The sequence below is a fragment of the Saccostrea echinata genome, unplaced genomic scaffold, assembly GCF_033153115.1.
Source record: "Saccostrea echinata isolate AGI-Se365-2 ecotype Australia unplaced genomic scaffold, CSIRO_AGI_Sech_v1 ptg000064l, whole genome shotgun sequence".
NCBI lineage: Eukaryota > Metazoa > Mollusca > Bivalvia > Ostreida > Ostreidae > Saccostrea > Saccostrea echinata.
This window is the reverse complement of record NW_026889813.1, coordinates 1,044,061-1,071,355: the sequence shown is the minus strand read 5'-3', so window position 1 is coordinate 1,071,355 and position 27,295 is coordinate 1,044,061. Positions and strand designations below refer to the sequence as shown.

Genomic DNA, 27,295 nt, shown 5'->3' with positions numbered 1-27,295 from the left:
TTCATAGATTTTGTTTTTAGTAAATTTGAGAGGTATGAAGTTTCAATACTTCTATAAATAAAAATTCTTCTACAGTGTACTCTTTGAATACTGGTAGGCTATCATCAAATGGATGATGGGGAATGCCCTAACATTGTCCAATCTCTTTCTTTTGTACCATTGTCTTTGTGTTCTTAATTATCTTAATGCCAAGAACTGGAGTGAGTGGCCTGATTGGTAGTTTAAAATCTAGAATAAAAGATAACAGAATTCAAGTCCCTGTAATCGGTATCATCATAATTCATGAATGCTACTTCTCCTTCAGTTTAAGTCTTGTATTTAAACACTTGGCACAGAAATAAACTAATTCCACACAATCAGTATGGATTAAGATCGATGGCCTTTATCAGCATGCATACCAAAAAAATGTATAACATTTTTTTTTTTCAAAATGCTATTTGAAATTGATTTCAATAAAATTGGTACATGTTTTCCTTAATCCCTTCAAGAATTTTTAACTCACATAACTTTAAAACCAAGAAACTTTACGGGCTCATACTTTATACAAAGGTTGTTTCTTTATACAACCAAGGTTGTTTTGGACAAGGTTAAGGTACCAGGGTACACAAACTATTTTTAGAAGCTTGTACTAGAGACAAAGGTTACTTGGGATTATGTCCTAATCCTAACAGAGGATAGTTTAAACAAGGTCAAAGGTTTTAGAAATATGGAATTCTTGCATTGGTCAAAACTTTAAGCATTAGAAGATAATAGACATAGAGTTCAAAATGTCAAATTCTGAAATTTTAGACATGTAAAATTCTAAGGAAAATTTTCAAGTAATCATAAGCACTACTTGAAGCACACTTTTGCAGATGACACATCCAGAGATTGAAGACTTTTATATTGCTAACCTCTTTTTGGATGCTGCGTCTGACCTACATTTTGTCCTAAGACTGGTCAGAAGGTTTTGGAATTCAATAACCTTATGTCTTGTCTCTACTCAACTTATTGTACTTGGATAAACATGCACTTTACTGTGGATGCTGTGTTCTTCCAAAATAGTCAAAACATAAGCATACAAGCAAATTCAAAGATTTGTGGTCCCCCACTATCCGTGTCTTAGTGTGGTTGGGATGCAATTATTTAATGGCATATTGTAACTTTCTTTGTTGTTTGTGTGTCCTGTCTTGTCTATCCATCATACAAAAAAGATATATACAGTGGCGCCTCATTTATCCGGACGCCTCTGTCCCCAACAAAATCGTCCGGATAAATGAATCGTCCGGATAATTGAATCACATCTCAAAAAGTACTCTCTAATCATGTACATTGTATATATGCACATTCTTGTTTCAAATGTGACAGCAAAGAAAAAAACTTTTAAATTATATTTTGGTTTATTGTTTTGAAGCAGTAATTGATTAAAGAAAAAAATATATTAAAATGTAATTTACACTTAAAAAAAAATGGATGGGCTATTTTATGCTGAGACCTATTTTGATTCGCCTTCTCTTTGGCCTGTGACTTCATGTGCTGAGCAAGTTTTGATCTTCAGTTGTTTTATTTAGCCATATATTATAATTATTGAAGCTCATATTATATGACAGAACTGTTCAGCATCATCATTAAAATGTTCAAATTTAAACTAACCCCGTATATTCCCCGTATATTCATTACACAGGGTTACTATAAAATTAACTGCAAGCTTACTCAAACAAAGTATTAAAAACACTCGTAATCACAAGCCATCTTCATGATTATCAATATTTTTTTTTCTGCAGACGCTAAGTTTGATTTTCGATCATTAAAAATACCTTGATAAACGTCATCAACTTCTGTACGTAACGCCAGTTTTATATATCTTTTCTAAAGCAATGGACGTTTGTAAACGGTAGTACATTAAATAGAGATATTTCTTCAGTTATGTACCTTTCTAAACTGTCTTGTGGGGAAAAAGCGTTTCAAATACATTTACGTCTTTAGAAATGGAAAACAGTATTTTAAACTAACGCAATCAACATGATAAAGAGCATTACGAAATCGCTCGTTATTTATTGTTCATTTTATTTACAACTCTCCAAAATTTTCATGAATGTATCGATGTACATACGGTTTGCAATATGATTTTGAACAGATTAATCATTATTTAATTAATGCACAGTGTAAGCTAAATATTAAAGATAAACGTGTGATTGAATTAGGGTAAACACACGCTAATTATAGACGCTATTGTTTGTAGGTCACAGGTAACCGTCTTCAAACTGACTGCATGGCCAATGTTTTTACAACAATTAACACGAATGCAAGCGAAGTGTGAAAAAGTCGTTTCTTGAAAAATTACCGTCCGGATAAACGAGTCATTTTTCAATGAACTGTTACGTTTTGTAGTAGAAATTGACCGTCCGGATACGGAACGCGAATTTCCGGATTAATGAGACAAAATAACGTGGAAAAAATCGGTTCCCAAAAAATATCGTCCGGATGGTGAAGCGTCCGGATAAATGGCGTCCGGATAAACGCGGCGCCACTGTATTATTGAATAGATAAAAGTTACGGCAAAGATTAAAGCTTCTCAAAACTGCAGCAAAAATTTCAAGATCGAGGTCAAATGTCATAATACAATCCGAAAGGTCTTGTCACAAGTATTAATGCTTATGTTAAAAAATATGAAAGCCCTGTCTCTTCTGGAGCAAAAGTTATGGCCAAAGTTAAAATTTTTGATAAGTAGGTCAAACTTCTAGGTCAAAGTCATGAGCCAAAAATTATACCTCTCTGAAAGGTGTTGTCATTGTAATGTACATGTAAAATATGAAAGCCCCATCTTCTCTGACTAAAAGGTTATTACCAATGTAAAAAAAAAAGGAAAACAAAATTGTAGGTTAAACTTTAAGGTCAGGGTCACGACATCAAAAACCAGAGTACATTCGGGAAGGTCTTGTCACAGGTAAAGCACATGTCAATTATGAATGCCCTATTTTTTCTCCTTCAAAATATATCAGCAATGATTTATTTTGGAAAATATGTCAAACTTGATGGTCAAGGTCACTGGGTCAAATATCATAGAACATCTAAATTTGAAACCTTCTCGTCACAGGTAATGCACTTGTCAGCTGTGAACTTCCTATCTTTTCTAATTCAAAAGTTATGACAATAAAGGTTTAAATTTTTGAAAATTAGGTCAAACTTTAAGGTCAAGGTCACTCGGTCAAAAATTATAGCATGTTCGGAAATGTCTTGACACAGGTAATGCACTTCAAATATGAACTCCTTATCTTCTCTCATTCAAAAGTTATATCCAATGTTAAATTTTTTTTTTTTGAAAAGTAGGTTGAATTTCAAGGTCACGGGGTCAAAAGTCATAGTATGTTTAAAAAGGTCTTGTCACAGTTAATGTACATGTGATATATGGAAGCCTTATCTCTTCCTCTTCTCATTCAAAAGTTATTACTGGGGTAAAAGTAATATAAAAATTTCAAGGTCAGGGTCACGGGGTCAATAGTCATAGTATATTTGGAAAGGGTTTGTCACGGGTAATGCACATACATGTATATGAAAGCCGTATTTTTTCTTATTCAAAAGTAATGACCAAGGTTAAAGTTTTTGTGACAGACGAACAGACTGACAGATGAATGAAATTCAATGTCCCCTCGCTTTCGCAGAAGCCGGGGACAATAAATTCTGCATCTTATTGAACATTTATTTGGTACGATGCTGCCAAATTTACAAGGTAACCTCTAAAGTCTTTAACTTATAAGTGCTTTCATTTCTTGGATTAATAAGGACTAAGATTGCTCATAAGAAGAGTTAGACATGGGTGGAAGGTTACGTACCCCCCCCCCCCCTCAAACACACATACACGACTTCGATATACCATGTAAATTAAAAAAAAAATATGAAGCAAGCCAAAAAGAGGCTTATGTCATGAGCAAGTCCACATAGCTCCTTACTTGTGCAATGAAAGGTAATCTTCCGAACACCCAGTCTGTTGAATTACCTACTACAGAAATACTTGGAAAATCATCTTTAAAGTATTGGTTAGATGCAGCATTCAAAGCTAGGTTAATATGGTCCTCCTCAGGATTTAGCATGTACACCGAGGGTATAACTGCAGCACAAGCTCTTTAGAGATGAATTACACCCACACGCCCAACCTTACCCCTCTTCTACTGGTCCCACTGCACACACCCCCCCCCCCAAAAAAAATCTTCAACATGAACCATTTATCCTTATTTCAACCAGAAAGTGATGCGAAGGAAGTTAAAAAGACGTGTTAGGAACCAAAGTTTTATGTTCACATCTTATATTTCTTAATTTCTTATATTCATCTCTCTTTTTTTTTTCTCTCTCTCTCTCAAGTCAGACAGAAAACGTATAGTCTCTAGGGTTTGCTACATTTATACATTTAAAACCGATCAGTATTCAAAATAATCACTACTGGAATAGGACCTATCACGTTCTATATTTAACTTGTGAGGATTAAATACCTGTGTTTAAAAGGTAGTGACACTACCTTAAATCTATAGCTTGATTTTATTGTTTTCAAATTCTATCTTACGTTCTCTTTGCAAGTTCAAAACACCTCATTAATAAAATGTATCATGTCTTCAAATTGAACATTTTTAAAAGAATAAAATATTTATATTTTTGAAATATTGTTATATATATTAGTGTTTTGTGTCGCGTATATGATAAGGGGGTTTGTTTACATTTGCTATGGCGATCAATGAGTTTTAAATCTACTATACGAAATAAAATATGGCGACTTTAAAACACAGTTCACGACACTGACACCGTGTTATATGGATGTGCAAAACAACTTCGACTTCAAGTTTCGGGATTAATTAAGTAAAACAGGTAGGTCAATGCAAGTGCAGCTAGCTAGAATATAGTTTGCTCCTTTATAGATATTTCCTAAATCGAGAGTATGTAAGCTCAGTAGATAATAAAAGCAGTCTTGATTTTCATTTGGCTCAGATACAAATAAGACGATTAATTCTTTTTATCTAGTATGTCCAATTTCTGTGTTTAGTGCTCCAACTACAACACCCATCAATAACAAATGCCCGCCCCCACCTTTTGCATTTGCAGCGTAGTTTTCGTCCAGCTTGACATAGTTAAGTCTCCTCTGAACATATTTAAACAGTAGCAAAATGTGGGTGCTAGGTACATATCATAAATGGATGAAGTATTGGTCAAGGAAAACACTTTTTTTTCACATGCAGGCACCTGCTGTACGTGAATGGTGTAACCAACCAACCAACCCCACCCCCACTTTTTGAGTATCTTTGTACACACTATCCCTCATTAATATTACATGAATACCTAACATATCATACTTACATTCTGATATCTAAGATATCTGATATCATTTTTCATTTTTTTTTTAGTTTTAGTAATTGTCCCTCTTCTGATATATAAAAAATACTGTTACAAGTACAGTGTGTATTTTTATTTTGAGTGTGTTTCTTATTGTGTTTTCCTATTGGGGGGGGGGGGGTCTGTTCTTTCTATTTTTCTTATTTATTTATTTATTAAATGCGAGGTACATAAATATCTTGAATTTATTCACGGGGTGTAAAATACATTTCATGAGACAGAATCTAGACGACGATTTGACTCGAGCACTGGTCTGAGGTGCCAAACGAAACGTCTTAACTGTTTAAAATCATAATCCTTCTGGCAGAACTTCCCTGCAGTCCAGATTTGTTTGTCTATTTTTTTTCAATATAAATCTCTTCACAGAAAACCAAATCTGGGACGGGGACATTGTCATGAGATGGACGTCGAAAATATCTCAAACAAGGTCAGTTTCCACTGCTTGTTGCTTTGATTTATTATTCTTTCACCAAACCTGTTCTGCTTTAAAAAAAAAATGCATGGAAATTAAATGCACCAATAAAGTTTATTCGATTAAACAGGATATACATCTGGTAAAAATTACTTGTAAAGTTATTCATTTGGGGTTTTATCGTTAGTTTTTTAAATGGTTTTCTTTATTCTGTTTCACGACTCTTTTTTGCAAACCAAAGAAGTTGAGAGAGAGAGAAAATGTCCATTATTGTACAAGAAGTATATATATGATCGTTACGGCTATTCAGCTATGAATGAAATATTAAGTGCATTGGAATAAAATAAATACAATTTGTTAAATGTTTGCAGAACCTTTTCCGTATTGTTTATCTAATAATCGAAATATTGCTAATAACTGGAGTTTGTCGTGTATGTTTGCCTTTGTTCGAGTATGTTGTAGCTGTATAAATAATCTAGGGAAAATGAATCACTCAAATTCTTAAACTTAGTGTGCAAAAGTTTAATCTGTCGATAATCCTACGAAAGTTAATAGTTAATACAAGGTGTGGACGACTGAATTGGTTTTCAAGGAGGTTTGAACAATAGTTCAGTCTTGATAAGGTTTGTTTCAAATTTAGTTAATGTCAAAATATAAATTCATTTTCATCTGATTCAAGTTACGAGGCTGTTAAAAATAACTGCCATATTTAGAGACGGTTAAGTTGATTGCTAATCTTTTTTTTTTTCAATCAATGTATGCATGAATGTTTAATGCAGGTCTATTGCACACAAGATAAGCCAAATTTATGTGGGAACAAAATGTCATTGATTGTATCTCAATGTTACGTAAAATATTCTATCAGGCCTTTAATAACTATATATCGGCAAGCCTCCAATTCCTGTAGTCCATTTTACCTATTTAATTATTTATATCAATGTTTAGAAAGCGTGATGAACGTTTAAACAATGCAATTTTTCAAAAGCAATTGGATATTCTTAGCAACATAATCCAGCATCTGAAGCAATTTAAATGACAACTCCAGTTTTGAGTACTTTTAATTTTAAATATTAAAATATTATTGAAATGACAAAGGAATTAAAATCTCCACACTTTCCAAAAGCGTGTCTAATGTTACAAAACCGTTGTATATAACTCTTCGTGGCTAACTACTACATATAGCCATTTGGGGAAATGGATTAGTTTATTAGTTTTCTGTAACTTCCTTGCTGTGGCGATATGATGCTGATCTGTTCTAATTAATTTCATATTTTATAATTTTGAAAGCACGGGAGTTGAGGTTTTAATAATGTGTAGTTTAATTAAAATTCTTAGGGGGAAGGAAGGAGGGGGTCGTAAATTGTTTACACATTGAAAGTTGTTTTAAACTTCACATGGAGCAATTGACATTTTTAATTAACTGTTGTAGCTTCACTACCACATCGAGGAGGGAGAACTGAGGGAAATACAGCTGTTATTGGACCCCGTTCTTGACAAACGTGTTATTTCTGAGATAGAAGAAAAGGTATGTAACATTTTAGGATAGCATTTAATTGTGTAAATTGGAAGCGATTTTTAAATTTTTAAATGACATTTGAAAGATTTAATCTCTCTCGATGAAATAACAAACATTTCAAAGTAGAAAGGCGAAAAATAAAATCATAAAGTGATTCTGGGTAGTAATTTTGCAGACCAATAAGGTTATAAATTCAAACCAATACATTTATCTTTTTTTTTTAAATTTACATTAAAAATGTATTTTTTCCCTGAGAGAGAAAAAAAGAATGCAATGATTGTTATATGTTCTAGATATTAGAAACCACAATCTGAAAATATAGATGATAAATAGTCTTTGTATTATTGATTAGAATCTTTTTTCATTAAATGTCAGATAGTTATTATTATTTTTAATATTGGCTCGCAGGCACGGTCTCTTCGACTGTCGGCTAATAAACATTGATGCTATGTTAAAAAAATCATTAACGAAGAAACTAGACAATAGACAGTCATTCTAAGGTCCATTGGAATTTGATTTTATTTTTAGTTCCTGCAGAGGCACCCTGCTACAGACCCCATTAATCTCGCAATATCACACAAACACGAACCTATTGCAATTTACCTGGTAGAGAAGGAATTCTCCACAGACAGAATTTTTCACGTGAGTAGATTTTATACTTCAGAAATTCTGCGGGTTTTTCCCTTTAGGTTTTATTTTGTATGCTTACTTTAATGAGTTTAAAGACATTAACAGACTGCAAATGTCATTAGCTTTGCCATGAATAACGTAAGAACTAAGCTAGGTTTACTTAACGATTAGAATTTCGTCCGACGGTTGTGTTATATATATATATATATATATAGAGAGAGAGAGAGAGAGAGAGAGAGAGAGAGAGAGAGAGAGAGAGAGGAAATACATGTACATGTAGTCTCTGCTTAAAACTCTAAAGAGAATAATCTGAAACATTTTCTGATGTACACATGGCAAATACGAAAATTTGTTCTAAATTACTAGTAAATTAAGCGTAGAGTTCCGTCTACTGAATCATAATATCGCCAGCTCAGTCCTAGTTAGTCTTCATTCATTATTTACGATGAAGAGACAAGACTGGTAGTCGCAGTAACGATATTGATTATAAGATACCAAATGATAAGCAATTTGTTTTATCTCGTGAGAGAGTGATTTTCAAGAAAAGTAAGAAAACGGATATATTTGGGAGAAAGAAAATCGCCAACCGTAAACAGGCATATACTCAAGAATTTAATATTAAGGTACTTTGCCCATACCACTAGATTCAATTTGAATACACAGTAGATGCATGCATGTGTGGACTCATTATATTAACACATAATATCCTTTTCAATTATAACTATCAGTAATTGAATGTGCCCTAATTTATGACCTTGATCTGTCTTTGAAGAGTTATCTACCTTTGTGTTTAATCAATAAAAAGAAATATTTACATGTAAAATATATAAAAATCTATCCAGTTAAAATATCTTTTTCAAATGAAATGTTATTCCTGATAATAAATTAAACATCTTTTCATCTTGACATTTGTTTATATTCGTAGTATTTAATTAATTTAAAATTAAAAAAAAAAATAGCTTCTCTTGATAGACCTCAATGCAATCTTCGTTGATTAATTACTGCTTAATGTTCTCTCAGTAAGTACTTTCCTACTCTAAAATGCATTAGATTAATGCCAGAGTATTTTATATCAGACGCATATTTAATAGTAGAGAATTATGCCTTTATGGAATACTTTAGTTAAATACACTGAGAAAATGTAATGTAACTTTTCGTTAAAGGAATTGCATTTACAAAGCGAGGAAACGTGTATTTTTTCAATTTTTGTTGGCATTTTTCTTCTCAACTTTTAAGCGAGGAAACATGTTTTTTTCTTTCAATTTTTGTTGGCATTTTTCTTCTCAACTTTTTATTTGGGTGGAAAATGCTTTCATTTTGGCGGAACTTTTTTTATCAGAAAGCTGAAAAAGTGCGGATTATCCGTGAAGAGTCAGTAAAAATCTATTTTACTGTTGTATCATATTACTAAAAATATTCACACTGTACATGAAAAACATTCTAAAAGTTACAAGAGAAAATTACAAAATACTCGTTTGTTGTTCTTTATATTCTTAAAAGATATACATTCTGTACTTTACAAACAAATACGTGATAAAAGTTGAAAGCGTCACTATACACGAATTCAGATATCAGTATTGGCTGGGCATTTTGTAATCCCACAACTTACATGAATTCCTCCCGTTATATATCGCACTTGATGTTAAAAGTAAGACTCGATATTACTCTTTGTGTTTGATGTAGTTTTCTGTTAATTTACTACCTACAAAATATTTCGCCAAATACATGTATTGAAATTCGCCCAAATGAAATGAGAAAATTCCGTCCAAATGGAAGAAATGACATGTCATTTGAAAAAATCCTCCCAAATGCACCTTTAACTGAAAAGAGAGTCTCAATTACCCCGATAATGTGGTTTAGAAATTTGGATAATTTTTACCCGTAAATAAAATAAATTGCTGCACTTCTGCACAAGATTCAACAATTTGAATTCATTTGAGGAGTGCATCAGAAACACATTTCTCTAATACTAGTAAGCACTATTTTGGAAGTTAAACTGCAGTGACGGATTTAAATTGGCGCATCTGTCCCCTTCCAAAATTAACTTTATTCTATTTAACTCATATTAACTACGGTACATGATTGTATTTCTGAGTTTCTGTTGTCATTTACTAGTAATTGTTTAAAAAGCCTTACCCAGACCCCATGGAAAATCCTGAACTGATTTTTTTTTATCCTTCTAGTGGGACAACCAAGACTGTGACCAGTGGTGCTATTACGACCACGGGATAGATATATGTGCGTCACAGTACACAGCGGCGGATCATGCTGAGAAACAAAACCTTTATAAACTAAATCAGCTAATCAACGAGATCCGCCAAGGGAAGAGAAAGCCGGGTCAGAGTCTGACGATACTCAATATACCGAACTATGTAACTAAACCGGCAGTCAAAAACCAGGAAGTCAAATCAGAAAAGGTAGGTATCTGAATTTACATCTATAAGAAAATGGTCATCATTCTTACCGGCGAATTCATTTCGAGAGATTTCAGAGTTTGTTTTAATTTTGTCAGGTAAAATTAATAAATTGGGAACATTATCGACAAATATTTAAATGAAACTGCATATATTTACCTTTTCATGATAAAGCGTCAATGGATGCATGTGTGTGGTAAAAAAATTAGGGAATGAAATAAGCGTGATATTCATATCCTTTATTCTAAATGTAAACACTGAGGAACATACACTTGATTTCACAAAGCTTTATGATATGTTGCCATCTTCCAGCATATATTAAACATGGAGGCACCCAGGAGAAAAGACGTTGAGGATGCCCATGATATACTCGACAAATATGGCAAAAATTTCTCTACAAAGGTAAAGTTGGACCACACACAATGATGTATGCATTTTTTTTTATTACTTTCGAAAATGATGGCAATAAAATGTTTTGTCATAATTCAATCTTTCATTTTTTTAAGGATGGAAACACTCTCCTTCATTTGCATTTAGACAAACCCAGAGTCTATATCTACATTTTTGCAAGTGCTGGTGTACCTGTAAACATTCAGAATACGGTAAATAATTCGATTAAATGGGGGTGGTGATTGTAAGCAATCAGAAAGCTAAACAAACGTATAAAGTCATTCACACACATTTTTAAGAATAAAGAGATTTCCTATTTAACCTGTCTCCTAAATGTTCATTCTGTAAAATGGAAATACTTTTAATCGTCGTTGTACAGGATGGGGACACAGCCTTACATATCGCTGTCCGCAGTGGACTGTTGAATTCTGTAGAGGCCTTGTCACAGTGCTGTGCTGACCTGAACATAAGGAATAAAGTAAGAAAATCAGTATTAATATGATATCTTAACCCTTCTTATATTACATTTTTTTCTGCATGGAACCATCAGATCACTTAAATGGATTTGGGGGTGGGTGGGAGTGGGGTGGGGGTGGGGTGTTGGAGGGGTAATCTGGGTTGAGATTTGGTTTGGCTGGATACTGTAAATGTACATAAATTAGCGCACTCAAAATTGAGCGCAATCTTTCTCTTCAACTGATAATCTAATCATAATTAAGCGCACTTGAGTCTTGAAAAAAATGACAAGTATTGGTTTATATCATGTATTAAGATTGAAGCAGGCTCTAAAATAGGATTGCTGTATAAATAAATACGTTTACAGTATTTAAATGTGACCATCACCTTTGCTGAGATTCGGCTAGGCTAGATATTTGGACTGATGCCTTCGGTGATTCAAAGGCACCATCAAAATATTCAACCAAACCAAATCTTAGCCGATATTGGAAGAAATAGGGGAAGGGGGGGGGGGGGGAGTCGCGACAATTCTCTAACAAGAGATAGCTAATATATAAACCATACCAGGCAAGCTTTAAAAAAATCATTATTGAGGATAAAAAGTTTACAAAAGAAATACTTGTATTATGACTTATCACTGACAGAGTTCCTTCTCATTAGATAAGTTCACACCTTCTTTTCAAAAAAGTTCCACTGTTTGTATCAGATATCCAATCAAAATTATCACTGCTCAAATTTGAATCCCGTTTGATTTGATAGATGGGAATGACAGCATTAGATGAGGCAGATCCTAAAAGAGGAGACATAACAGCTATGTTAAATACTTTCAAGGTAAAGTATTTTTATCGCGTTAACCTAACATAAAATGAAGCAATAAGTGTAAAATATACCTGGAAAACTAGTATATTAATGAACATTTAAAAGAATAAAGTTTCAATTTGACAGTTTCTTGGACGGAAGTAAAAATGTACAGAGGTACCCACACACAAGCATGTTGCTTTCAAATATATAGATTTTTTGCATGGAGTGTATACATGTCTCAAACTGTTCTTATCGTACAGGTCTTAGTTTTGCATATGCGATATGAATTATTTATTGAAACTTTTACATTATATAAAATAACGTTTTTGAATGATTTAGTAGACTAGATCGGTTTTAGTGATAAAGACATTAATATGAGCTTTAAATAATATGGTGTTGTTTGAATTTCACTAGCCCGGTATTGTGACTGCCATTTGTAAAGGCAATACTAGGATTGTAGAGATATACAAGCGCTATTGGGGTAGCACAGAGGCGGTGCCTAATAAGGTACACAGGGATGAAAAATTAGAAACAGCTGAACCTCAATGTCAGCGCCATCTAGAGGACATAATTTCATTGCACTGCTTCAAACTATTTACGAATATTTGCAAAGGCATGTTCCAGTTCAAGATATTTCTAAAACTCATCTTTTTGAGAAGTACTTTATTTTTGTATAAATGTTGTTTATGATGAAAAAGTTAAATTAATGCGAAAAATGTGTGCTTTTAGCACATTTGCTTTTTGTATAAATGAAAGACGAGAAAAAAGAAAGAAAATGGAAATATATCCTCTACTTTGGAAGATGAAGGCGCTGACAAGGAGAAAGAATGCTGCACCACTAATACGTATTCCTACTACAGTGTATTAGTTGTTTGTAGCTACTCTGTCGTTCCATCACTATATAGCATGTGTAGATTGTCTTCGTTTTGAATAACCGTCCCCAGTTTGAGTGACATGGACTGTTTTCATGTCGCGGGAAGACGGTCGTGTGTGTGTGTTTGAATAAAGTTTTAACGTTGTTGTTTTCTTCATTTGTCTAATTTCCCTAAAGTGATGTTTGAATTTCGCAGTTACAATGTCTTTGACAGTTTTCTCACAAATCTGTATTACTCTTCGAATTGGCAGGTAAAACCTGGCTATGTCATAGCTGAGATATTTCTTCTCCAAACGAAACTGAACAAAAGGTGGAAAATGAACCATTCATGTTTATCAATGTTCTTTCAAAGAAAAAAAAAATGTATATAAAAAGGTTCAAAGACATTGTAGCTGTGTCGTTTGAATTTGTAAATGTTTCTAACCACAGCAGTAGAGTTGTTGACTCCGCTCCCAGCGGTCCTCAGTGTTTGTTGATGTATTTTAGATGTGTATGTTAGTGTGTGTTTCGTATACATTCTAGCCCGGGATAGTGGAAGCTGTTTGCTCAGGAAAGAACCAAATATTAGATCGATTACTGAAACGCTCTTGGTGCAGTTTGTGCAGCATTGTCAAGGTAACCGTAGAACCTTTGACCTTTGACGTGGTTCTAATTTAGATACATGTATAACAAAAGTTATTGAATATATGCGTTTGTTAGTAATAGATAAATTATTTTCTAGAATGTAGAGAGTCATTGCTATGAAAAATGCCAGTGTTTGAATTTGAAATGTAAAAGTTTATGTATTTGATAATTTTCCAGGCTTAATTGGGTAAAATTTAGCTTCTTAAAAGTTAAAACCTTATCATTTTATAATATGTAATTAAAACAGAAAGTTCCTAAGAAAATCGAAAAATAATTAACATCTAACAATGAATATCAGTGTCTAATGAAATAATCTACTGTCGTGACTTAACTTAAGGGTAAATGTTGCATGGATTTGTGTCTGAGCTAACAAGTTTGAATTTGAAAATATGTTTCCCCATTTCTTACTAAAATTGAATATGCATGAATTTAACACTGAAAGTCTTTTTTAAGAATAATTTTTTGATAAATACTAGTGTCTTAAACATGTGTAAAAAAAAAAAAATCATTGTCATTGATATTTTGTAAATTCTTAAAATAACGTATTTCTTTTATCAGGAAGGTAGAACTCTTCTAGAATTTGCAGAAGCAAAAGCCATGACAGAGAAAGGAACAGTCACTAACTGTTTCCGGATTCTACAGGAATACAGGAAAACAAGTGTCAGTATATCCTGTATTGTCTGTACACAAAAATATCAATTCCCATTTATAGTCAGCATTTTCAAAATATACATGTATATTTATGTCACTTTATTTTTTTTAGGAACTTACACACGCCATATTATGTGAGGATGTTGACACAGTCCGAAGCATAATTCAAACAGAAACAGGCTGGACTGTAAACATCAGGTTTAAGGTAACGTCAGTCTTCCTAAAAATATTATTTAATCAAAACAATTTTTACCAGCATGATGCCTTTATTGAGTGGTGATCATTCTTCAGGACCGGATTGGGAAGACTTTGTTGTCACAAGCCATTGAGTCCAACAACCTGGAGCTGGTCACTCTGCTAGTGGACGCTCCGGCCAGAGCCAAGATTAAGGGGATCAGAGTCCGCGAACATGAAGGGGTTAGTCAATAAACTGATTAACAAGACATAGTAAAAATCTTCTAATAATATATTTTTCCAATGATTCAGTTCCTACATGGTTTCTATTTGTCTGTATGTCAATTTAAAAAAAATGTTTTTCAGACAAATGTGACAGTGCCATTATTTCACAAAGCTCTTCATCCAGATATCAATATAGATATCGCCAAATATCTCCACTCTGTTATGAAGGAACCTTCAGAGCACTCAGAAAAAGACAAGGTGGGTGAGGAGCATTATAGAATCACGTGACCACGTCCATTCATATGTACTTAGATCGAACCTGGACTTGTTGTGGACAATTACTTACACTGATCTTGTTAAACTGCATAAAGTCAGTACCATAGATTTTGAAAATCTGTATTGAATGTGACATAGTATGGCTATTAAATCGACTTTCATTTTTTGTCTATTCAGAATGGGAATACAGCAGTATTGAGGGCTATAGAGAATGATTGTTCTGTCAAGTTCATTCAGTGGCTGATCCAGTGTACCAAAGGTCTCTGTTTGGTGGACAGGAATAAGGTAAGTCAGAGACTTCTTTGCTGTCGGGGTGCGTCTTTAAAACTTAAGTCTTTTTCAGAACGATGTGAATACAGAATAATTGATTAATTGTTTCAAAGTGTGTTGTAATCCACACTCTAGCTATGCATTTTTCATCAGAGGTCAACACGAAAGATGAAAGTGTTAGTTTCTTCGTTTTAGGATGCATTGACTCCGAGGGAACTAGCACAAGCTTACAACAGGGATGACGTAGTTAAAATGATAGACAAAGTAAGTTTGGGAATCGGAGTTCTCTAGAGTGTTATTGTATAACAATCTTAAGTATTTTTAAAGCCACAACAACTACAATAGCAACAACAACAACAACAACAAAACCAAAAAAACAAACAAACAAACAAAACAAAAAAACTACTAGTATATAGATTTGAGAGTTAAGAATGAATATTAACGTTAAATAAAATATTTTAATCTGGCTAATATGCACATGGTTGAATATTTTCAGTATATCATCGACAAAATGATACCAGTGGGAATACCAAAGTTTTCTGGGTGCTTCCTTAAAGAGAAGGATATTGTCAGTATTAAAGATGAGGTCGGTATTCGTGTTTTACGTAAGATGAAAACAAAATCCCAAACATCAAAGAAGTATTTCTTTCATATACATGATTTTAGCCACTACTACTTTTGCTACTTTCTGACGATTAAAATGACATCTGGCAGTATTATTCAAAATTATCCAGAAGACGTCGTAAATTCAATTTTAAAATGTTATCTGTTTTCTCTCTTACAGCAAACTGGAAAGACATTAGCGGAAAAAGCATTAGACGACGATCGGTTCGATGCTCAGAAGTGGCTCAATTTTCACGATGTACAGGTTGGGAAAAAATTAATACTAATCATTGTTATTTTATTTTAAAAATGACTGTAATAATTTTTAAAAATGGGCATAAAATACCTGGAAAATCGATATCTGTATTTTTAGAATCATGCGATTCGCCTTTTTGAAGCAGCTTCTCTTGGAAATGTTGATATTGTGGAGAAGACATATGACTCAAACTATAAGGACAAGGTAAATAATTAATGATTTGCGATATCAAATTTAAATATCAGAACTTCAGTAAATTATATAATTTATAAAATGCCCTGCCATGTGCAGATGATGTAAAACAAGTCGGGCAAGGGTGTAATAAGTCAGCGGTATGTGTTAATTACAAATTTGCATTATTTTGGTCAAAGTACTACTTGTATATATAGTTCGTATATAACATGTACCAGATTTTGTTGAGGGGTATAGACCACTATAAGTTTTGACTATTGTAATGAGAAAACTATTGTTCTATGTATTTATTTTACGTTTACAGAATGGATACACAGCTATGATACGGGCGGTGGCCTTCCAACAATACGAGGTCGTCCGTCTTCTCTGTATTACTAGACCAATCCTCAAGTCCATCCCAGATAATGTAAAGATTCTTCTATTCAATTTTGGACAAATGATATTTTTTATTCATAAGAAATTCTTTAATTTGTCAATTTTGTTTCATTTCTCATCTTCCTCGTCAAAATGTAAAGGATATACATGTACATGTATTTGATGTCATAGCGCTCAGAAACGGAGCTCACATTGTCCACAGGCTCAGGGCTCCCAGAGCCTTTCAGGTTCTGGTTTAGGAATTAGAACCCTCCCAGCTTTTTTTTTTTATTTTACCTCAACGTAAAGTTTATTGTGAAATTGAGTACATTTTTTTTCTTGTAGTGCAATAGATACCCACTCCATTATGCATATGCGCTACCAGAAGCCTATGGGAAAAAGTTAATTGAATTGTTACTTGAGCAAAATCCACAAGCAATAGAGCAGAAAGTGGACAAAGTAAGTAAACACCTCTCTCTCTCTCTCAACATTAACATTCCTTTTTCTCATTATATTTTAAGAGATTTAAAATACTTGCTGTTCACTTCACAGGACGGTCGGTCGCCGGCAGACTATGCCAAGATAAGAGATACTTTGGAAATACAAAAGATGTTGTATGATGCCAGAACTCTGGATCTCTACGGAAAGGTAAATTGGTTAATTTATCCTTAAATTATAAACTTTGTCTTTTGGGTATGATTGATAAAATGAGATATTTTTATTTTATTTTCTAGAGAGGACCACCTCTAGGCCCATGGCCAGATGGTGCTAGTCGCAGACCTCCAGACGAAAACCAGCCGATGGATTTCCTTGACGTCATGTGATTTGACGCTATGCATACATAACTTTCTATTGACACATTGACAAATTACATTGATGTGCTATAGACAATCTCAGCACCTCCAGTGGAAAATTTTGAATGTTTTGTTTACTATTTATATAAAATACAATATTTTTCTACTATCGTGTTGTCTTTTATGAATAATTACACGAATCATACCTTTAAACAATGTTCTTTTGGAGATAAATTCGGGGAAAAAATACTAAACGTGTAGTGTATACCAATTATACAATTATAGTTATGAAAATTTCTGACTGTTAGTGTTCATGATCCTTCAATAGTCAGGATTAAATTTTAACTTAAGATTATCGAACATAAGTCAAGCATGCGCACGTCGCCTTAAGATCTTGTTTTACAGATCCTTTATTTAGGCATCTCTTTTTTAATCATTATTAGTAAGGGGACGACCATTTGATTCGGGGGGGGGGGGGATTTTCCGAGTCAAATTATTTATTTTCCTGTCGGTGAAGGACAGATTATTTATTTCCAAGATGATCGAGGACAGATTATTTATTATAATATAATTTATAAAAGGGGGGGGGATGCCAAACTCTAAACTTCTATTTCCTGGTCCGCGCGGAAGGGGGGGGGGCACCAGTCAAGGACAGCTGATTTATTTTCTTCTTTTTTTTTTCTTATTTTCTGATTTATTGCCAGACGAGGTCGGATTATTTATTTCTAACATTTTTGAGGAGAGATTATTTATTTCCAAAATCTTCCAGCCCCCCTCCCCTCAGAATCAAATGGTCGTCCCCTAATTAATCCATTAATCTCATTCAAAATTTACGTCTTCAAAGTCATTTACAAATAGTCACATATGTATTTTAAATATTGGAATTAAACATTTTAGTCAAATTCTGACCTTTATTCAAAACATTAGATAGAGTGTTCTATTGTTAAAATGATAATGCCCTGCCTTACTATACGGTATGTTTAACCAATTCTGAAAAGGAGAGTTTAAGGTACCTGCTCTCAATATATAAGCAAGTAAGTATACAGCAAATAGAGTTTTAACAAATATCGTTACCGATATTCAGTTGATTAATCTGAAACTAATGGCTGGAAAGAGAAAAGAAATAATTAAGAAAGAAATAACCTTTATCATAAATAAATATGGAGTTAACAAACAGTATTCAAGCTCAAAAAATCCATCCAAACAGCACAATTCAGGAGCAAAGCAAACACGGACCTCTTAAACGTCAGAGGTGGGATCAGGTGCCATGGAGGAGTGAGCATCCCCTGCCGACCGCGGTCACATCCGCCGTGAGCTCCTTGTCATTATCGGGCAAACGGAAAAATCCGTATACAATTCAGTGTGTAAATAATGGCCTAACAATTTGTATGGAAAACGTCACGTCAGCATTTGACTTAATGATAGATTGTTTTTGCTGACAAGGTCATTATGCTTCGACCATAGAACTTGCAAAATGATGACGTATTATCTAATTTATCTGTCTTTATTACAGTTATTTCCTCAGACGTAACAATGTTAATTGCTTGCCCACAAAATCGATGAAAATGTACATCAAGATTTCATCCCCCCTTTTAATGTTATCAATACTATGTCTCATTATATATATGGAAATCAAGTACAGTGTATTGATTTTGTATTTCCGGGGACCTATATACTAATAGTTTCTAGTTAGTATATAGATCCTTGATGATATTTCTGAGTTAGAGAATTGCTCAGACAGCTGTTAAATTGATATACCAAAGCCACAAGATATATATATATATATGTGATGTACGGCATAACCATTACAAAATATCTGATATTATTGATTGATTGATTCATTCATTCGTTCATATCATAGATAACATAATCTAATATTAATATTAATCTAATGTCATTATTAATTTATCTATATTTTTAAATGAATTTTATTTATTTATTTATTCATTTACTTTTTTATTTATTTATTTTTATATATATGACGTAACACGTCTTGACAAAAATAACAATAGCCTATTACATTGTAGTTAATTACCAATCATGTCCCTCTCCTTTTTAGGGTTCTGATCGTCGATTATACTCCTTTCGCTTCAAACTTTTGGGTGATTCTGACTCGTGGCCATGTATCGTTTTATTTGATTGGTCAATGCTCTGCTAGTAAACCAATGAAGACATTCGTTTCATATTTCGTATGCTTTATCATTCAAAATGGCGAAGAGACGTGACGGGAAAACCCTTCCCAGGTAAAGATAGTTGTTTTCACTTTCAAAACACTTACAAAGATTTTTATGAATATTTTGAAACTATGAATTAACTCTCAGAGATGCATTCAATAATCGGGAGAATTGTCTTGGCAAAATCTTACAACATGATTGGTAATTAACTACAATTCCATCCAATGGTAGATTCTAAAAGAAATTTGTTTAAATACCTTCTAGATTTCATAAGATCTAGATAGACATATTTTCACCATCGTTGGAGCAGTTTAAAACATCTATCCAGAACCTCCAACCTTGGAATACTCACCCTATTTACTAATATACCAACAGTGACCTGTACAGTGTACATATATGTTAAGGAGCAACCTTTTTGTTTATCTATCTCAGATAGAACGTTCTATCGTTAAAATGATATTGTCCTATGGACCCGGTTTAACAATAGAATTTGTTCCGTGTATTGGCAATGTAGCAAAATAAACACGGGCGATAACTTGAACTCTGTGCATTTTCTATGAACAATCCAGAGAGTTCCGAATGTCAACATGGCGTTAAATTTGAAGCGAGGATAAAACGTCAAGAAAATGAATTGAATTTTCATATTTATATGGATTATTTTTTAGGTTAAAAGGCATACAATCTCAAAAAGGTTTGTTATGATTCATTTGGTAGTTATTTTCAGTGCAATCCCTTTTGTATTCTTCAAAATCATTTCGGATCAGATTCGCTCCGATTTGCTACATTGCAAGTATATGGGACATATTCTTACTGTGGTGAGGGCTAGTCCCGAGACATGGTTAGATTATTCTAACTACATAAGATCAAGTGTTACCACAAAGAGCGATCTGTGACTCAAGGGAAATAATTTAACCTGACACCAAAGATGACTTTTCAATTAGTAAGGATAACTCCTATTTATAATCCGTTTCTTTGTATTTATTATAACATAACATAGAACATGAAAAAATGGGATGCATTTAAAATAAACATATTCACTATATATGCTACCATTCATAAGCAAATATTGCCATTAGTTAAGGTAATGAAACTGGATAGAACATACTAAATGTGAAAATATGTGATAAATAGAGAACAAAACTGAAAATATCAGGGACGTAATCAAACAACAAAACACCTCTTCAATATACTTAAAAAATGAGTGACAAAAATTGCACCCCTCTGTTCAAACTGTAATTTTGCATAAAAATATATAGTTATATTTTGCAACTTTTAACGGATTCATAACATGTTCATTTAGATTGTTTTTTTCTTAACATTTCAAGCTGTAATTGATTAAATCTTAGTAAAAATAGCTTTCTATGAACCTACAGAAATTATATTTACCTTGTTCGGACAATGTCATACACCAGGGAAGTGTTACAAGTAGAATTCAGGACCCAGTGTATTGCTTGTATACTCACAAGCAAAATGAATGTCAACAAATCACAAATTCTGCTGATTTAGAGTTATCATTCTTTGCCTCATCCTAGCATTCAGTAGAAATGCTAGACAGCCGCTCCTGTAATAAATTTTTACCCCATAGTACTTAATGGTGCTAAATGAATTTTTATTGATGTTTAAAAGGAATTTTGGATGTCAGGGACTTTTGGCAAGTTTCATACAAGAAATTGCTTGACCATAATGAGATTTCAGTTCAGATTCCCTCTGTTTACACCTTAGTCCACAGAACACACTATGCTCACTATAAGTATTACACTTTGGACTTGATGAGTGAAATACTGTATATATATCTGTTTATACCTATATTGTTAGTCACATTTGATAATTTTTTCAAGAAAAACTTCTTTGATTTTATGAGAGATATGCATTTCTTTTTTTAGTGAAGTTGTGAAAGTAGAAAATCTCTTGCTAAACTTAAAACAAAGAACCAAAAGGAAATTGGAAGATTGTGATCCAGGAGTGGAATCTCATTATTCCTGGGACAGAGATGCTTTCTTCCAAAGGGTGCAAACCTTCTCAGTATCCTTGTTGAAACTGTACCTTAACATCTTACACTAGACAAAAATCAAAATGCCCTACCTTGATACCAAGTCAAACTGGCTTTTACTTTACACTTAGTCAGATTTTTTTCAAATATGATTGAGTGAAACATATTCTTTGCTAAGCCCTTATACATGTTTACCAGTAGTAACTGTAACTGATACAGTCTTATAGAATCCCTATGTATAAATTATAAACATTTTTATTTATCAAAATCTTAAATTCAAATTAGTTGTGATCTTAGGTAAGGATTTTCTTTACTGATGACTTTAGTATTCACTAGGAAATGGAAGTCTTAGATTAGCACAATTACTTTTCCTTAAATTTCCCATATTACCACATGGTTTGGAAAGCCTGAAGGATTATCTCCCCTACAGTGTGCAAAGTATGGCTGGAGAAACACAGAATCAGACATGCTGCAGTGTGGTGTATGTCGTGCAGTGATCTGTGCCACATTACCTTTCAACTATGACCCTAAAATATGTGAGTTGTATAATTTACTTAACAATTTTAATTTTTAGAATCATTTGTAAAGTAATTGCTGTCTTTTAACAATATTTTTACCCCAAGTATAAATGTAATATTCTTATTCTACTTCATGGTACTTGTGTACATTAATTCCCTTATTTATGAACACAGTTTATAAACTCCTTTGCAGATAAAACATGTGTAAAAAATTTAATGGACAGATTGAAGTCTGGTCATGAACAGGCTTGCAAATGGAGGTCAAATCCCACTCCAGGTAAGAATTGAAAAGTATTCCAGACAGTTTGGAATGAGAACATTTATAAAGGGTGTTTGCCACATACTGTGTATTCGTATACTGTGTAACTTTAGGAAATCATAAGTATTGACACAATAAACTATCACATTATAGATTCTGTACTTCAAATTCCCATGGACAATAAAGAAGAGATCATAACAGAATTCAACAAAAGACTGCAAAGCTTACTACCTTCTAGAAGTAAACTTCCTTACATCAACATGGCAACCATAGAGTCTCAGGTATAAACATAGAGTCTCAGGTATAACATAGAGTCTTAGGTAAAACCATAGAGTCTCAGGTATAAACATAGAGTCTCAGGTATAACATAGAGTCTTAGGTAAAACCATAGAGTCTCAGGTGTAACAGTAGAGTCTCAGGTATAACCGTAGAGTCTCAGATATAACCATAGAGTCTCGGTTATAATCATAGAGTCTCGGGTATAACCATAGAGTCTCGGGTATAAACATAGAGTCTCAGTTATAAACATAGAGTCTCAGATATAATCATAGAGTCTCGGGTATAACCATAAGTCTCGGGTATAATCAAAGAGTCTCAGGTATAACCATAGAGTCTCAGTTTTAATCATAGAGTCTCGGGTATAACCATAGAGTCTCAGGTATAAACATAGAGTCTCAGATATAATCATAGAGTCTCGGGTATAACCATAAGTCTCGGGTATAATCAAAGAGTCTCAGGTATAACCACAGAGTCTCAGGTATAAACAGAGAGTCTCAGATATAATCATAGAGTCTCGGGTATAACCATATAGTCTCAGGTATAATCAAAGAGTCTCGGGTATAACCATCGAGTCTCAGGTATAACCATAGAGTCTCGGGTATAAACATAGAGTCTTGGGTATAAACATAGAGTCTCAGGTATAAAAATAAAGTGTTGGGTATAAACATAGAATCTCAGGTATAAACAGAGAGTCTCAGGTATAACCATAGAGTCTCAGGTATAACCATAGAGTCTCAGGTATAACCATAGAGTCTCAGGTATAACCATAGAGTCTCAGGTATAACCATAGAGTCTCAGGTATAACCATAGAGTCTCAGGTATAAACATAGAGTCTCAGGTATAACCATAGAGTCTCAGGTATAACATAGAGTCTCAGGTATAACCATAGAGTCTCAGGTATAACATAGAGTCTCAGGTATAACATAGAGTCTCAGGTATAACCATAGAGTCTCAGGTATAACCATAGAGTCTCAGGTATAACCATAGAGTCTCAGGTATAAACATAGAGTCTCAGGTATAACCATAGAGTCTCAGGTATAACCATAGAGTCTCAGGTATAACCATAGAGTCTCAGGTATAACCATAGAGTCTCAGGTAAAACATAGAGTTTCAGGTATAAACATAGAGTCTCAGGTATAACATAGAGTTTCAGATGTAACCATAGAGTCTCAGGTATAACATAGATCTTCAGGTGTAACCATAGAGTCTCAGGTATATCATAGAGTCTCGGGTATAACATAGAGTCTCAGGTATAACATAGAGTCTCAGGTATAACATAGAGTCTCAGGTATAACCATAGAGTCTCAGGTATAACATAGAGTCTCAGGTATAACATAGAGTCTCAGGTATAACATAGAGTCTCAGGTATAACATAGAGTCTCAGGTATAACCATAGAGTCTCAGGTATAACATAGAGTCTCAGGTATAACATAGAGTCTCAGGTATATCATAGAGTCTCAGGTATAACATAGAGTTTCAGGTGTAACCATAGAGTCTCAGGTGTAACCATAGAGTCTCAGGTATAACATAGAGTTTCAGGTGTAACCATAGAGTCTCAGGTATAACATAGAGTCTCAGGTATAACATAGAGTTTCAGGTGTAACCATAGAGTCTCAGGTATAAACATAGAGTCTCAGGTATAACCATAGAGTCTCAGGTATAACATAGAGTCTCAGGTATAACATAGAGTTTCAGGTGTAACCATAGAGTCTCAGGTATAACATAGAGTCTCAGGTATAACATAGAGTTTCAGGTGTAACCATAGAGTCTCAGGTATAACATAGAGTCTCAGGTATAACATAGAGTTTCAGGTGTAACCATAGAGTCTCAGGTATAACATAGAGTCTCAGGTATAACATAGAGTTTCAGGTGTAACCATAGAGTCTCAGGTATAACATAGAGTCTCAGGTATAACATAGAGTTTCAGGTGTAACCATAGAGTCTTAGGTATAAAGAGAATAGGCCAGGAAAACCTGAAGCAATGGATCATTGAACTGTTTGTAGAGTTTCTCATTTGTAAACATTTAGAACAGTTTGGAACAGAGCTTACCACATAAATCATCGTATTACATCATTATAAATGCATATGTTTAAAGCATTTTTCTGATTCCCATCCATTACATTGAATTATAATCATTCTTTTACTTTGTTGCAGGGAGTTACAAATGCAACACTGACAGCACTTGCTGAGAACTTGATTAATGGTGCCATTGGTAAAGGAATAGATGATCTGGAATTCATAAGAAAAGCTTCTATCATCTCACTTTGTGGTTGGAAAAACAGGTATTCTACACAAATTGAAAATCACTCAATGATGATTTTATTTGAAGATGCTTTGATTGAAGAAGGTTTTTTTGTTAAATTGTAGAATAGTATGTGAAGTATTACAAGTAGTAATCAGTATTGTTTTTGACAATGTGTTGCAGGTCAGATGATGTGGAGGACATCTTGTCTTGTGATTTCTGCAGAAGAAACATTGGTTTGTGGAATTATAAATCTCCATATTGGCACCAGACTCATGACACATCTGAACAAGACACCACAGAAAATTCTGAACAAGACACCACAGAACATTCTGATCAAACAGAAACTATAGAAAGAGTTACAGAGATTGACAAAACCGCTGAAGGAGTGCAAGACAGTTGTACAGACAGAGACAATGATAATAATGGACATGAAAATTCCGGTGAAAATAAAATATCTGTCAGTGTGCAAGAATCTAGTGCTGAAGTCAATCAAACAGAAAGTGAATCAAATATTGTTCAAAATGGTGCTTTGGTGAAAGATAAGGAAAATAAAGACCAGGATAGCTGCAATGAGAAAATAAATGAATCAAAGATGGAGATGCATTCTGATCATACAGAGGATATGACAAAAACAGACAATAATGGTACAGAGGATGCATGTATGAATAAAGGAGACAGTGATTGCAGTGAAGTGTCAAAACCTGATGTTGATATTCAGAGTGCTAAAGACTCCACAGATATGGAGGCTTTACAAGCCAGGGACACGAATGATCTTGATGGGGATGACAGTGCAAAACCATTTAATTCTGAACTAGGTCATGATTCGAAAAATGCAATTGTTGACAAAGAGAAAGTTGAAAATGGTGGCCATATCTCTGAAGGTGAAGCAATTCAAGATAGTGTTTCAGAAACAGTTACTGAGAGCACTGAGGGAATGAAATCTAGTCTTAATGCAGAATTGTCCAATGATAATTCCAAAGAGGAGAAGGGAACCAAGGAAGATAACTCTTCAAACACCACCCAGGAACAAACTGATGAGCCTAAATCCCCTGTGAGGCCCTCCAGCAGCACACAGATAAACTGTACCTCTGACACTGAGGAGAGGCCCAGGAAGAGAGTGAAACTAGTAAGCTTATTTAATTATGATTGAAACTGTATTGAAATTGAGAGTTGAAATCTTTGATAAAAATTTTTTTTTCTATTCCAGATTTTTAATATGTTTTTCATTGATAAAGAATTAGACAGCAGAATGAGAAAACCAAGATCCAGTTCATTTTCTGAATTACATTTATTATCGTAACTTGTAGTATTGGTGTAACTTCTCTTTGACATGAAACAATATTCTATATTATAGTATATAGCTATACAACTTTTTTTTTCTAGGAAGAAAAAGACAGCTTTGATCCTCTGGCAGAACATCGAACATGGTGTCCTTGGTTACAGAAATCATGTGACACAAGCCCTTGGAAACAGTCTGGCAGTGATGGAATGTTACCATGGAGGAAAATACTGTACATAGTGTGTCCCAGTCTGAAGGAAGGAGGGGACGAAACATCTCTCAGCTATCAATACAAACAGGTAGATTATACATATAATTCTCTACATTGATGATTTGTCTCCTGTTAAAGTTTACATTAATATTACAGTGTCCCATCTCCCTTATCTGTATTTGTAGGTTTCCCCTGTTGCAGCTTTACAGAGAGTGTGCAGAATTCTGAATGACTGGACAAGAACAGAATCAAAAAATTAATTCGGCTTTGTTTTTTGTATATGAACATCATCAATATGCCAGATATGTTACTCTGAAATATTACAGCACAGAATTAAAAGATGAAAATATGGAATGTCCTCTACAGTAAATCTACATTTTTTCATTTTTAAAGATTTTTTTTTCCTTTGTCTGGTTGACATTCATCATTGTTACATCAATAAAATAATTCCTGGTTTTTTTTGTGGTATTTTGTCTGCATATTTTATGCTAATCTATTTTTATAATCTTTTTCCTTCAGTCATTCAGTCAGGGAATAAAAGTTATAGCAGCAGAAATAGCTGCTTATTAGTATATTGATTTGTGTATGCTGATTGAAAGTATCATATATAAAAATTCATTCTTTTGTCTTGAAATGATTGATGTGTTAGAAGTTTATTAGTTTTTCTTGTATATCAGGAGTTTTAGGAAAATTTTTCTTCTCCATCAGTCAGTGTAACTGCTACTTGTTCATGAAAGAAGGGTACAAATTTGGACTCTTAACACAAATTCTGGCACCAATAGTGATAATTTTGCCAAAAGAAATCATTTTATAAACTATGAAAATGCACAGAACTCCTATTACAGTAAAAGGCTAAAAGTTTTAAAGGGGTGTTATTTTATGCCCAAAATCTAATTTTATGAAGTAGTCTTATTTTCTGCTGAACTCTCTGAACATAACTACAATATTGGCCATATCATCCAAACAAATCAACCTTTCTGCATAATTCTTTTGAGATGTTGGACTATAACAGAGCCAGACTATAACTTGGTTTAAGTAGTGCAGACTCGGACTATTTCGTCTTCAGCTT

General features: G+C 33.6%; 2 protein-coding genes across 4 annotated transcripts; both read left to right on the top strand.

Annotated features, from left to right (window-relative positions):
* Positions 1-5,709: 5,709 nt before the first annotated feature.
* LOC133175965 (putative ankyrin repeat protein RF_0381) lies at positions 5,710-17,436 on the top strand. Of its 3 annotated transcripts, XM_061311123.1 has the most exons (23): positions 5,710-5,785; positions 7,200-7,295; positions 7,815-7,928; positions 10,100-10,333; positions 10,643-10,732; positions 10,837-10,932; positions 11,100-11,198; positions 11,936-12,007; positions 12,392-12,484; positions 13,374-13,466; positions 14,034-14,135; positions 14,239-14,331; positions 14,418-14,543; positions 14,667-14,783; positions 14,979-15,086; positions 15,267-15,335; positions 15,568-15,657; positions 15,856-15,939; positions 16,048-16,134; positions 16,427-16,528; positions 16,822-16,935; positions 17,029-17,124; positions 17,211-17,436. In XM_061311123.1, the coding sequence occupies exons 1-23, from the start codon at positions 5,759-5,761 to the stop codon at positions 17,298-17,300; spliced, it is 2,292 nt and encodes a 763-aa protein (XP_061167107.1). In that variant the 5' UTR covers positions 5,710-5,758; the 3' UTR covers positions 17,301-17,436. The 3 variants fall into 3 exon arrangements, with proteins under 3 accessions (XP_061167107.1, XP_061167108.1, XP_061167109.1); XM_061311124.1 differs by lacking the exon at positions 12,392-12,484; XM_061311125.1 differs by lacking the exon at positions 13,374-13,466.
* A 2,042-nt stretch (positions 17,437-19,478) lies between these two features.
* Positions 19,479-26,864, top strand: LOC133175981 (uncharacterized). Its single transcript, XM_061311142.1, has 9 exons — positions 19,479-19,513; positions 21,328-21,466; positions 21,820-21,970; positions 22,146-22,229; positions 22,365-22,492; positions 24,646-24,773; positions 24,917-25,862; positions 26,120-26,314; positions 26,412-26,864. The coding sequence occupies exons 1-9, from the start codon at positions 19,479-19,481 to the stop codon at positions 26,484-26,486; spliced, it is 1,881 nt and encodes a 626-aa protein (XP_061167126.1). The 3' UTR covers positions 26,487-26,864.
* The last annotated feature ends 431 nt before the right edge of the window (positions 26,865-27,295 follow it).

Coding starts and splice junctions, on each gene's coding strand:
- LOC133175965 (XM_061311123.1), top strand. CDS start 5,759: ATGGACGTCGAAAATATCTCAAACAAG. Junction 15,940..16,047: donor TCAATTTTCACGATGTACAG/GTTGGGAAAAAA, acceptor CTGTATTTTTAG/AATCATGCGATTCGCCTTTT. Junction 16,529..16,821: donor TCAAGTCCATCCCAGATAAT/GTAAAGATTCTT, acceptor TTTTTCTTGTAG/TGCAATAGATACCCACTCCA.
- LOC133175981 (XM_061311142.1), top strand. CDS start 19,479: ATGGCGAAGAGACGTGACGGGAAAACCCTTCCCAG. Junction 21,467..21,819: donor AAAGGGTGCAAACCTTCTCA/GTATCCTTGTTG, acceptor TAAATTTCCCAT/ATTACCACATGGTTTGGAAA. Junction 21,971..22,145: donor CAACTATGACCCTAAAATAT/GTGAGTTGTATA, acceptor ACTCCTTTGCAG/ATAAAACATGTGTAAAAAAT.